Source organism: Sitophilus oryzae, unplaced genomic scaffold (assembly GCF_002938485.1).
Source record: "Sitophilus oryzae breed Bouriz unplaced genomic scaffold, Soryzae_2.0 scaffold_374_pilon_pilon, whole genome shotgun sequence".
Lineage (NCBI taxonomy): Eukaryota > Metazoa > Arthropoda > Insecta > Coleoptera > Curculionidae > Sitophilus > Sitophilus oryzae.
Genome location: NW_022146945.1, coordinates 1,982,655 through 1,996,789, shown reverse-complemented (window position 1 = coordinate 1,996,789; position 14,135 = coordinate 1,982,655). Strand labels below are relative to the sequence as shown.

At 33.7% G+C, this 14,135-nt stretch overlaps 1 protein-coding gene across 1 annotated transcript in view; it reads left to right on the top strand.

The window, feature by feature from the left end:
- LOC115885102 overlaps window positions 1-14,135 on the top strand; it is a 304,133-nt gene that overhangs the window by 87,304 nt on the left and 202,694 nt on the right. Inside the window, exon 3 of the mRNA XM_030903889.1 lies at window positions 4,758-4,991. Within this exon, the coding sequence (XP_030759749.1) occupies window positions 4,851-4,991 (141 nt within the window). The 5' untranslated portion in view covers window positions 4,758-4,850. The remainder of the gene's footprint in view (window positions 1-4,757; window positions 4,992-14,135) is intronic.

Here is a 14,135-nt window from a genome sequence, read left to right as displayed (position 1 = left end):
AACCATTACATCGCTAATTGTTTATTGATATATCTTTATTAGTTTAAAAGCAAAAAATATGGGGTTTGCTTTGATACCTTGTCAAGACATAAGCGAAACTTTTATATTGTTTCTTTTTTTCATTTAGGTCTTCGTTTTTCGTTAAATGAAAGTTATATTAAAAAAAGTCTATTTTTAAACCAAATTTTCGCATGATTGAAATGAGTTATTCATGTTTAAAGTTTTTTTTGGTCATAAGCGCTAATGGAAATGTTTTTTTTGTAAATAATTATAGAAAATTACTCCCTACGAAGACTTTATTGTGTACTGGATCAAAAAATAAGTATTTGTTTTCTCTATACGGTGGTATTAATATATCGATTTTTTTTGATGATAGTGCTCTTTTACCCGGTCTAATTTTTGTACTACTTCCGGAATAAGGGTCCCCATATCATGTACTGTACTTCCATCCCTAAAAATTCAGCTTGTGACACCGAAGTGAGACGTAAAGTCAAAATAAGCTTTAATCTACCTACATCATAGGTAGGTGTAGGTACTCTAGGTATATTCTACCTAGACAGTAGCTGACAGTAGTAATTAATTTGTTATCCGATAAGTAGTTCATTATATAAGTTTAATCATCTTATACCTCCTATAACGGTAGGTTTTGGATTTTTTCCTGAATGGTTTGTCTTGATTGGTTTGGATTAATTTATTATACACCCCTTAACCCAAACTCTCCAAGGAGGATATTTCGTGACCCCTTATTTAAAGTGGACAAGCTTTATTAGTCAATGTTTTAATTACCCAGCGTCTTTAATAAAAATCTAATGTAATTTTTCATAGAAATGATCTGACATGAAAAGCAAATTTTAGCTAAAAACTTTTTGATTATCTACAAGGAGTAAACCGCTGACAAATGTACTAATGCCAAAGTAATGCCAAAAATACAAATTAAATACCAAAATTTCTCATATAATGCCCCACTAATGCCAAGCTGATTCCAATATAATACCACTAATACCACGAATAATATGTAACACATTTGTTTAACGAATTAACCTGTAACAATAGTGGTAGGTACGTGCACAGATTTTTTCCTAGGTAACTTAAAAGTCGTTAAAAAGTGTAATTATATTTAAAGAAGATATATTTCCAACTAATTGCATTATAAGGCCAATAATGCACAAGTAATACCATTAAAATTTTAGCGTTTTTAATTTGTGTAACATATTTCTTTAAAAAATTAACCTGTAACAATAGTGATAGGTACGCGTACAGATTTTTTCGCTAGGTAACTTATTAAGTCGTTAAACAGGCCTATAAAAGCTATAACAACATAGGTAACTAATATTTATAATTTCATTCGAGTTTTAATCTCAAATAATAAATGTTTTTACTGGTGTATTTCTGAAGTGTTCATTATTAAAAGTAGATATTCTTCAAGTTATATGAAGTAATAAGTAATGTTTCCGGTGAGACCGCGTATATGTCACCGGATTCTGGTTAGTGTAAAGACTTTTTTCTATAGAAAGAGTTTTTTCTATATTTTTCTTTCAAAATAAGACTAATTTCTTCTTATTCTTTTAAATATTACAATGTTTCTTTTTCCTAAAATGTTATACTTAATTTTCGCTTAAAATTAAAAAATCACAAATGGAGGAAAATATAAGTTATTGAATAAAGTTTATACAAATCACTTTACCATAACAAAAAAGTAAAAACATGTCATGGTGGAAGATATTCATGTGGCATTTCACATATTTATCTATTAAAATCGAGATTAAAATAATAAACTTGCGTAACATGTTATACATGAGATAGAAAGTTTCAGAATCGATTAATACGCAATACGCTACGCAGTCAACTTGTTCCTATGCGCGGATGAGCGTCTTCAAGACTCTTCCATTGGCCAGGGTCACGACGCCGCGCGCCGCCGAAGAGGAATCGGCCTACGTTTGGCTAAACAGGCTGGACACGGTGGACTACGATATTGGCGAGTCTGAATATTTATAAAAATTTGCAAAGTAAAATATGTTGGAAAAATAATTAATCCATACATATATAAAAGCTCAAAGGGTTTTTTTGTTGCATCCATCCCGCCGAAACCGCCTCACCAATCTTGATGATTCTTTTATAAATGAAAGGTATATATGTGTAGATTTGTTATGAAGTATTTTTATAGTGCTTAATGGCTATTTCTTTGTGTAAAACGACTAAATACTACCTGAAAAACACCTACACACAATACCTCCAGAAATAAATTATTTGTCATTGTCAGTGGTGTGTCATTGTCAGTGGTGTGATTAGCACAAATGTTCGTTTAAACGACATTAGTGAATGAGCTACACAAAGCGATTTTAGGAAATTCATCCTCTTAGAGAGTAAAATTATGTCGGAACAGTTTGTTGTATGAAAATTCCTTACTATTTGGTCTAGAAGAATGAAATCCTACAAAAAGAATTAGAAGAAATTTTTGAAATTCATCAACCAAATGGGTAAAGTTAGTAAACATTTATATGAAAATACCTCTGGATTATACACATAAAAATTGGCACAAAGATAAAGCGAATTTATGAAATTTATACACTTAGGGAGTAGAATAGAGAATGAAAATTTGCTGTACGAAAATGCAATACTAGGTATAACATTATAAACCAGACAGTATAAAATTTTATACAAGGGTTTATTTACTGACATCATAACGAAATATATTTTCCTCAATTATCCTTCAAAGAATAAAAAATAACCTATAAAGAGAGTATTAGTGCTCTTAATAAATAAAAAAAGATGAAAAATAAAAAACATCTATGCTCACTAGCTCTCTATAAAGAAGTAAAAAATCATTTAAATCAATGCATGAACGATTTGAGGTGTAACGCGAACGTAGTCGCGGGAAAAAGCTAGTAATTTATTAAATTATTTTATTTAACTCATTAATTTTCATTGAAAAGGAATTTTTGTAATTCGCCACTATATTAGTTAAAAACTAAGAAACTCATATCAAATTTAAGATTTGCGATTTTGACTTATACTTTTTACAAAATCTGAACACATTTTAAAAGAAAAAAAGCTAGATAGTGTAGATTGACTACAAGTTGTAAAACATAAGTTGTCTACCTAGTGGTCTGCAGCATCGCCTTGTGGTGCAAACGTGGGCATGTTAATCTGTGACGTGACGCACAACAGCCAAGAAAAACAGAAGCGTGGCTAAGAATTTAGTAATTTAAAAAAAATATCTTTTAGATACAGTAGTAGGTATTAAAAAGTTTTGTGTTTAAATGGGGTTTGCCTTTAACAGTTAAAAATTATATCGTAAAGTGTAACTTTCCGTAAGAATTCTTTATCTGTCATCGATCATGATCTGTCATCATGTTAACCTGATGTTTTGTATGTTATTTTGTTTTTTTGCTTGTTTGTTTTACGGATAGGTGCGATCGCATAATTATTATTGATAATGTTTTATTTAATGTTAACATTACTACTTTTTCAGTGAATCTTTAAATCTGTTGTTTTTTGTTAAGTTCGTTATTTAAACATATGTATGTAATTCACTCATATTAACACTAATCATAATTTTACGTTTTTATTCATCATTTTCAATGCCCTCCCGGTTGCATCTTTGTAAAGGACTGTGAATTTTTTTTAGAAGTAGTAACGGTTGCGTTATGTTATTTATAAATAATTGTTATAAAATAACAGATAGTTAAATAACAACCCATCACTAATAATAACAGATTAATTTATCAATTTCAGTATATCATTTTCTGAATATTCTTTCAATATAATATGGAAAATTATGAAAATTGGCATTTTTGTCTAATTGTGCATTGTATTAATACAGTTATTAATTTTATCAACACGATTTAATGAATATTCAGATTTTAGTTGGTACTGTAACATTTTCTAAAAAAGCTCGCAATATAGCCTGACCCTTATCAAAATGAGCTTTTTTGTTCTGTGAAAAGCAACCTAACTTAATTTGTTGTAGGCGAGGAGCTAAATTATGCGCTTTTCACACCTGAAATCCTTAATTTTCACGAAATATAAACGACTTTGTGTCCCTTTCAGGCTGTTTCAGTCAACGGCTAACGCAATTTTCGTTGAAAGATTGGGATAGCGAGAACTGAAGTCAGAAAAACAAAAATAAGAGTACGAAACAAAAACTAATTTACGTTCTATTGTTTCCTTTAGGTCTTTTGCCTTCTAGGTAAATTACTCAATTAGGCAGTCATCAAATTTAACTTTTTCAGTGCCATTCTAAAAAAAGAGAGATTAAAAAGTATTTTGGCATTTTTTTACCGATAATCTTGTTTTTTTTTTCTTGTTATAATAAGAGGTAAAGATAATACGAGGACAGAATACCGATTTCCTTACCTATAGATAACAAAATTCTGAAACTAATGATTAGTGTGGAGGCAATATCCAATTTCGTTGACCATTGATTTGAAGAGCATATGGCAAGTTTAGGAATCTTTTCATTTTCTCGGCATTTACATCTCAAAATTAAAAATTAACATACGTGTTAAACCCACAGTTTGATACTTTGTTACTTCCGTTGTTTTTTTATTTATAATATTGTTTTCCATGTTAAGGAGGATTGAAAGTCACTGTAATGCATTTTTCAGCAAAGTGGATAATAACGTCCAACACTTTTTTCCAAGTACCTAATCCCTTTAATAGATGATATTTGAGCGACCTATTATAAAAAGGGGAGATTAAAAACTATTTTCCTAATTTAAATACGGTTTACTTAACATTTTTGTTTTATTTTGCAGGTCGACGACGAAGGCCTCGTCGGCGGTAGCACTCCCCCTTTAACCTCCTCCTCCTCCTCCAACCACCATCGCTCCTCCAGCCCGCGCTCCAAGATGACCGTCAATTCGCAGTCGGGCCTCCCCAAGTCCCCCAGACCCCCCGACGATCTCATCGCTACTGCCGCCTCGGCTCTGCGCCGCCTCCACTTTAAAACGGGCAGGAACGCCACCAAGACGTCCACCAAACAACAACAGGTAACACAATAACGTATTTGCAATATTAGACCATTTTATACCCTTCACCGTGTAACAAGATGAAAATTCGTAGGTAGATTTAGTGAAGGAAAGGTCAACGATATGTTTGACGATCCTCCTGAATTTTACTCCCTATGCACAAATATTACAAGTAATTTACTTCACTAAAAATATAGATGTTAAATAAAATGCTCAGAAATGTAATATCGAAGACTATCTTCTTTAAGCAAATGTTAATTGAGAATGAGTTAATACACTTAAATATTTTTTGCCGGTATGGGTAATAAAGATATTTTTAATATTTACTACATTAGAATTATAAAATCTAATCCGATAGTCAAGCAGTAATAAAAGCGATCAATTTATTAACCATCAATTCGAAGTTGGTCAAAGAACATAGGCGCGCCCACGGGGGGGGGGGGGCTTCGGGACCATGCCCCCCCTAATCAGCATAAATAATAAATAAAAAAAACACCTCAAATGAAAACCCACAAAAAAAACCGTTGGAAAAGCTTTAATATAAATTATTTTAGCTATAAAATGCGGATAAAGCTATATATTTTAGCTATATAAAGGAAAATATTACTTTGTACAGGCTCGTATAAAAAAAAATCGTCTGCGATGTTATTTTTTTTTCCAGTTCGTAATCTTTAATTTTGCCCCCCCCCCCCTATTAAAAAGCCTGGTCACGGCTATGTCAAAGAATGCCTAGAGAAGCTGAACAAATTGGTCCAAGATAATAAAGCCCTCCTACTCTGGGTGCCAGCCCACTGAGGGATAAAAGGCAATGAAAAGCAAACGATCTAGCTAGAAAAGGAGAAAATACACCAACACTAACTGAACCAGAACTGTTCTGTTTGCCAAATGGGAACCAACTTAAAGCGGAACTCAAGAACCTGGAAGACTCCATCCGTAACCTGGAATGAGAATGCTCCAACAGTCTAAGGCACTCCAAAGAAAGCTTAAGAATTTACGACCGGAAAAAATTAAAGATGTTCCTTTATTTAAGTAAGAACAATCGTAGTATTGTCACGGGGTTTTGAACAGGACAACTGTCCTCAACAAACAACTCAGTAGATTGAAGGTAAGAAAAAACGGCGAATGCAGATTCTCTGGAATCATCAAAGCACCTCATCACCGAGTGCATCGAGACAACAACTATTCGTGCGATGAAATTTGGTGCGACTAATATTGGCGATGGAGAACTAACCTCTTTAAAACTGTCTCACATATTGGCTTTTGTCAAAGCCCTAAGACTGTGATGAGTTATAACGCAAGAAGAGAGACAAAATAGACATGTAAGGTCACGGTAATTAACCCCCCTCCTATACCATTCTACATTCGACCATTCTGGAACTATAAATATTCCCCATGCTATTTAGTAATTTAGATAGTGCGAACAGGACTAACATTGGAATATCTCCAACTCCGTTTCAATTACGCAGAAGGATTTATTGTTTCAATTATAGAAATTATAATGTATCTGTATCTAACCTATTAGTTATTTCAAAAAAAAAAGTCTGCATAGGTTTTTCGCCACTGCAAAAAAAGATACGAAATAAGATTGGTATTTTTCAAACAACACTGTAGAAGTTAAAATATTTTTCTGAAACACATACTTTAGGTTGGCACCTATACAAAATTCCTAAGTTTTTTTTATTATAGGAGCTACAGATAACCGACGCACTGTTGCCGGGCTCGTATAAAGTATTAGGAACGACTTTGAAACGTGGCAACCCCTATTTGCGGCAACTTTTTTATAGGCACCCTTATAACATGATGCAGAGATTAAAAATAGCTTTAATTTGGCATATAAATGATCCAAAAAAATTTTCAACGTAATGTCGTCTTAAAAATCAGTTATTATTATTATTAATTAAACATATATATAGCTTCGGCAACTTTATGATTGGCACTGTGTTAAATTATATTACCCTATATTTATACATAACATAAAAATTGGATTTTGATTAAAAATATGATCGGATCCTGTACTATTAATATAAATAAAATATGATCTTTGAAAGACTAAGTCTATAAAGTAGAATCAGTTTAGATTGAGCAATCAAATTTTTCGAGATTTTTAGGATCCCGTGATTTAATATCGGGATTTCGGGGATAAACATACAGTGGAATCCCCGTTTGGAAACCCTACTTCCAATCTGATCTCATTGATTCAATGTTATAGATGAAATAATTTCAAAAGGTCATCTTGTACATGACGGTCCTTGTAAAAGGACCACATGCATTATATCAAACAGTATAATAAAATACATTAAGAAGTAGACTTCTAGGGCATTGGCAGTTGTTTTATCTAGGTTTAATTTTTATCTGAAACATTCGGGGAATGCATTGACTGGTGGTTAAATTCACATATAACAACCGCGTCAACGTTCAGAACAGTAAACAGCATAATGGATAATAATTAAGCTTAACGCACGAGACTTCATAAACATGAAAACCTGTAGTTTAGTGAATTTAATGCAAGCCAGAAAATACATACAGACCACGCGAAGCTTGTTAAAACCGAGGTGTGTTTTAAAATGTTTTTCTCAATAAACTAATTTCATTAAAAGCATTTTTTGAAATCGAGTTGGACTCCAATAAATGTCATATAAATATTAAAAGAACATGAAGGAAAAATTCACAATATTGACCCTAATTAATGAAAATCTCGCAATATCTCTTTTTCTTTTAAAATCGATATAAATGCTTGAAACTAATTCAATAAAATCTTATATAATTGCTTTTGCTTTCAGCAGTTACTTTAAATTGCAGAAATTGCTGCTAGCTAAGGCTTTTTTCTTAAGAAATAGAACCAATTGCTAACATTTGCTCAAAAGGATATGACTAAATTAAGGAATCGTTGTAGAATTCTTAAGGTAATTTGACCCCTGTATCATTTACTTGAATCATTCGACTTTAGTTATTAGCAAATCGAAATACCCATTGTACCCATGAGATTCGCAACATCCGTCTGTACACATTCATTTCTATTCTCTTTTCGGTCTGTGAATCCAGTGACCAGCTCTCACATCCTTAGAGTAACACAGAGAAAACGTAGCATCTGGCCATTCGAGTTCTGAGTTCCGCACTGAGGTCTCGTCTTGTAAAAAATGATTTCATACTCACGAAGATTTTTCTCGCTTGCTCAATTCTTGAGAATATTTCTCTTGTCGGGTCACACTGACTATTGATGTTAGCTCCTAAATACTTTATTGAGGTCACTTGTTCGATTGTTTATCCGTTAGCACGCAGGTGTGCATTTATTGGAGTCTTAAAAAAGACCAATAGTTTGGTTTTGGAGACATTGAGATGCAGTTCAAACACCTCACTATAGTGGACAACGGAATCTATGATGCTTTGTAGTTCTTGTATATCGTTGACTATCTATTATAACCATATCATCGGCATATCTGATATTGTTTATTGGGATTCCATTAAACTTGATTCCGCCCTGGATTCGATCCAGTGCTTGCTTCTCTAAATATAGTCTCCGAGTACAGCTTAAACAGAGCGGAGACAAGACGCAACCCTGTCAGGTATTATCTATATAAAATAGAGTTAATTGATAGCCCGAGATGTCTCTATGTCGACTTCAATGCTGATACGGTGGAGCATACTCATTTAGAATGTAACCGATGGACAGTTGAACGAATAGTGCTAAACAAAGAACTAACAATCGATAAAATTAAGATTTGCGATCCAGAGATGATTCGATCCCCAGAAAAATGGAATTGTGTTCACACTTTTATGGAGCCACTAATAGATATCAAAGAGAAAGAAGCTAGACGAAGTAACGAAAACATCACTGTAAAACCGCTTCCTCGAGAAGTAATGCCGATAGGTATCCTCGAGGAGATACTCAAAGCGGTTTGTGGAAGTTTTTTTAGTCGGTAAGGTACCTCAACTAACCCGGGAATCGGACCTATGTTGATATAAAAGGTAAATTTTATTTTTACGTGAGGAATCTCCCCACGAGAGATGGCACATGTTTGAAACACGCTTTCTACTCAAATTTCCGAATCCTGGTAATATTTATGAACAACATTTGTGTCTAGACAGTTGAGGTAGTAAACTTTTACCACAAACTAAGTAATTGTAATTCTCTATTCCATTCAGCGTCGAATATACGAGTATAAGGGCGTAGGTTGTACACTGCATCGTCGAGTTTCCAAAACAACGCCATCTCCTCGCATTACATTATTTTGTCAGCGTTTAACACGGTCTGGCATAGTGTGCGACACCAGCAGCTTAATACCGTAACACATAGTCGTATTAACAATACAATTGTCGTTCTTATCTGTGTTCGTTAACGTCGGCTTTGTCGCGACATCTGTATTATTCGAAGAAAATTAACGCAATGAAAATTTTAGATTAAGATCCAACTCGTGCTCTATACGTGTCTTTGTGTTCAAAGAGAGGCTTTATTTGCTTTAAACCGATGTATAAATAATTAAATGGATAGTGTTTTAAATTTTGTTTAAAACATTAATACGGTGCTATACTAACAATTATTGGAATAATTGGATATTCTGGATTTGCCCTTTGATTGGCAATATCATCAATCATCAAATTTTTAAAATGGGCTGTTCTCACTAGGGTCAAAACAAACCATAAATTAAATAACATAATTTTTTGACAATATTTAAACTCGTTTTCCAGGGAGGATCCGGCAATAGTAAGTCGGGCATCTGTAGTTTAAGTGCAGACCTAAAAACGGTAAAATGCCAGACAAAAATCATTAAGTGCCTTTGATAAAAAATTACTGTTGAATACACCATATGTAATATAATATTACGAATATACGCAAAATCGTTAAAAATTTTGAAATCATTTAAAAAATAAAAATACAAGATGTTCCATTAAAAAAAACCAAGGAATGCTATTTTATATTTTAAACAGCTTGGTACAGAATTTTGAACACCCTGTATGGTTTAAGATTACGACATTTATAGAAAAGTAAGTACAGACTAACTATAGTAAATACCTAGTATAGTTTTGATTTCAGGATATTTCTTGTATTTTCTTTTTAAGGCTGAAAAATATGTATATATTTTTTTATTTATTACAGCATCTCTAAAACTATCAAAACATATTTAATATCTTAGGATTATGTAAAGTTATCAGAGAGGAAGCCTAAAATTCAATACTATACCATGGGGGTTCTATTTAAAAAAATCATCACGATCTATTCACACTATTTTGAGCCATCCTGCAGGAGATAAAAAACTAGTTAAATAGTTTTATTAGAAATAAAATATATTTTAGAAGAGAAATTCATATAATTAGAATCGACTGCCGTAAGACTTCCAACCCCAACCTCTCGGGTTGATAATATTGGTTCCATCTTCGTTTCTTACTTCTTGGTTAACTGGAAATTAATAAATAATTAAGCAATGCTCAGAATTGCGATTCTGTATTGGTTAAAAGCTTCGAATAAGAAAAATAAGGAAGGAGTATTTTAATAACGAACTTATAGACTTTCGGTTCAAGAACGACGTGATACTAATGTGTTTCCTTTAAACCACACGTGAACTCACTTTTACTATAATAGCATGTGAACTCACATGACGTGACAGTAATGTAATTCCGCCTTAACCAACTACTTCAATTAATGTTGATCGCTCCGTATTACTTTATTCCCCAAGTTTACAAATTCGGGTCAACTTTTGGACACGAGCAGATGAGAACGATTCTTAACGTTATTTGATGCCCTCCGTTTGTCAAGATTGGCTCTAGTTTTCGAGTTCGCGCATGACAGTAGCACTGCGCTCTTATAACGGCCCGGGTAGTTGACGCACGGTCAGTTGACGCACGGTCAGTGCACGACAGCGCTGCAACCGGCAATCGGAAACATTATTTGGATTTGTATTGTAATCAGGGCCAGTCAACTGAGATATACGACCTTGAACGATCTTTTTTTGGGGTAGTAATTTCCTGGGGCGCTAGATGGCGTATTTTTATTTTAATTTTTCTAGTTGCCTAACAATTGCGTACAAAATTGTTTTTATAGTTGCCTGAATAGGCTTATTAATTATGTTCTGTCATTGTTCTGTATGTCAAATCAGTTTTCCGTTTCCGGCTTCCTCCTTCCTCTTCAGTTGTGTTTTGCAATTGAACGGAGATGTGCGTTTCGCTGTTTTCTGGTTGTTTGGCTGTGTTTTTTGCAATCTTCATTTTACAATCGTGATTTTGTATTTTTGAATTTTTTTGAACTTTGTTTTGTGTTTGATTTTTAAGATCTTTATTAAAGGTAAGGTTTAAGTTAAAGGTCTTTGATTTATCTAACAATTTTATTTAATAATCCGAGAAAGTGAGGTGAGGTAACCTAACCAAGTCCAAATGTTCGTGAATTTTATTTTTTAACAATGTAATATTTACAACGCCATATATTTTTACAAAAAAAAATTGATCAACTCCATATTTTTGTACATAAACTCCACAATTTGATATTACACAATTGTTCAAGTCCATATGTAAAAATACACGTAAATAAAACATTGTTTCTAATGGACGTCACTTTCTCTTGTATTCCAACGATATTTGTTATGTGTTCTTAAATCTGGTACTATAATAAATATTATACTTTTTAATCTGTTGTTTTATTTGTTTGTAAAATGTTTCATGGTATAATTTTCTGTAAATTAAAATAAATTATTTATTGTAGGTTTTTATGCACATAAAATGATATAAGCAAACCATTTAACACTTTACAATAGTTTAACCTGGTTTAACCTTTATCCTTTTTATATATAAATCCTTGTTTTTACCATTTGACTTGTTTGCCAACTTGGGACCAATCAGATGACTACACATTATTTTGTAGAAATCTGATTGGCTCTAACTGGCGGACAAGTCAATACGTCTTGCTTAAAAATAAATTGCATCTATTTAAATTTGCCGCCACATTTGTTACTTTCCTGGGTGGCTAGATGGCGCCACATACAGATTACAGATTTCTTTACAAATTTGAAACCGTTTTGAAACTAAAAAATGCATGGGAGTTAGCGTTCTTCTTTAGTGTGTTCTGTGATTGTAATTGTGCTACCGAGGTGTGGCCGAGTCGTACCCACTATGAGCCAGGACAACAAAATATGTCCTCTGTACCACTTGTAAACCCACAGGACGTTTTACTGCCACCTCTTCACATTAAACTTGGCCTTATTAGGAACTTTGTCAAAGCGCTCAATCGCGAAGGACCGGCTTTCCAGTACTTAACCAATTTGTTTCCAAAAATGTCATACGCAAAAATCAAAGAAGGAATATTTGTCGGACCTGGTATTCGAAAACTAATGGCTGACGCAACGTTTACAAAATGTTTAACGCTTGATGAGGCAGCAGCATGGGCATCGTTTCAAAGTGTTGTTCACAACTTTCTCGGTAATCATAAATCACCGGATTACAAGCAAGTAATCGACAATTTGTTGCAAAATTACCACAAGATTGGAGCTCGAATGTCTCTCAAGATACATTTTCTGCATTCACATCTTGATTTTTTTCCACAAAACTTGGGCGATACGAGCAACGAGCAAGGAGAGCGGCTAAACCAAGATATAGCGAAAACTGAAAGGCGATACTAAGGATTTTGGGACGAAGACATGATGAACGATTACCGTTGGACCCTAATCCGTGAAACAGATCCCAAGCAGTATAAAAGACTCAGTTCAACCTCTATTCATTTCTGATTTATATTGTTTAATTCAATAAATGACCATTAACAGTAAAAATATTAAAATAATAAATTTGTTGAATATTTCGAAAACTAGAACCAATCTTAAAAAATGAACTGCTGATTTTGATTCAGCTCCAAAAATTAGCTTAGAAATTGTTTTTAGTTGCTCAGGTCCAAAACCGTGTATACTTGTGATTCTTAACTAAATTAAGCTTAACTAACTAATAATTCACATCGTTGACGGCAGGGCCGTATCTAGACCAAAATTTCGGGGGGTTTGGCTTGGAAGGGGGTACAAAAGCTGCTAGGAAAAAAGCATAATAAAAAATAGCTTTGGGCTACACTCAAATCTTAATTGAAAATAAAATTTTAAAAAAGTAACAGGTAAAAATTATTAATCTTAAAGGATAAACTGGAAAAACGATTGACTACCTCTTCGATATCGATATTTATTTCTCTATGTACGCTTAATAGAGTAAGTCCTGTCAATCGCTCCTGACCTGTAGAGTTACGTAGGAAGTCCTTCAATCGCCCTATGCCGCAATCGCACATGCGGCATTTAGCGAACTCCGAGCGTTCGTCAACTACCGAACGCTAGTGATCGGACTTCGCCTTTCCATCCACACATGCGGGCTCTGATAGCAACAACATAGAGACGAGCGCTCGTTCTCGCCGCCGATCGAGTCGCCGAAATCCGACTTCCTCATTCACACACATAGGAAATCGGCGAAGCCCCGATCCGAGATCGCCGAATACCGCATGTGCGGCTGCGGAATTAGGGTTGAAAAAGACCTTTCTGGTCTAGCTGTTGACACTGGTAGAGTTGCTAGGATCATTAATAAAATGTATATATTTGGAAATATACACTGGTTACACTCCGATTATCGTTTCGATGGCGTTTTTAGGTCGGTCGACTGCAGGTAGTTGCTTCCATTTTTGCCGCCACAAGTCTAGTTCTGCCGCTAAAGTGTCATAGTCCAAGAATTATTTGTTTAATAGCAGAACAATAACAAACGTTTATCACGTTAATGACCAGCAAAACACACAACATTCAAAATCTCCCTCAAACTTTTGCTGTTTTAAACACTTGAATGTTGAAAGTCGAAAATCGAAAATGACATTTGCTTTCAAAGTGGAAAAGTGAGGTTAGGGTGTATAATGTATAACATCAATGACTAAAGAATACAAGGACAAATAGCACCCGAGACCAAACTGTGGCCATTCTTACAAACAGTGCCGTGGCACATATTTTACTTAACATTGCCGCTTGAAGGGATATTTATATTTTTGATATTATATGTTTTCACTACGCCTATGGTGTATCGGGTGGTATCATATACTAATTAATTATGAAAAAAACGTATTAAAATATTGACAAAAGGCACATAACTAGTATCGACGTATAGTACATATCAAGTACATATAATATCAGAAAAATAATTATCGAATTCAATAAAAAAAACGCTAAA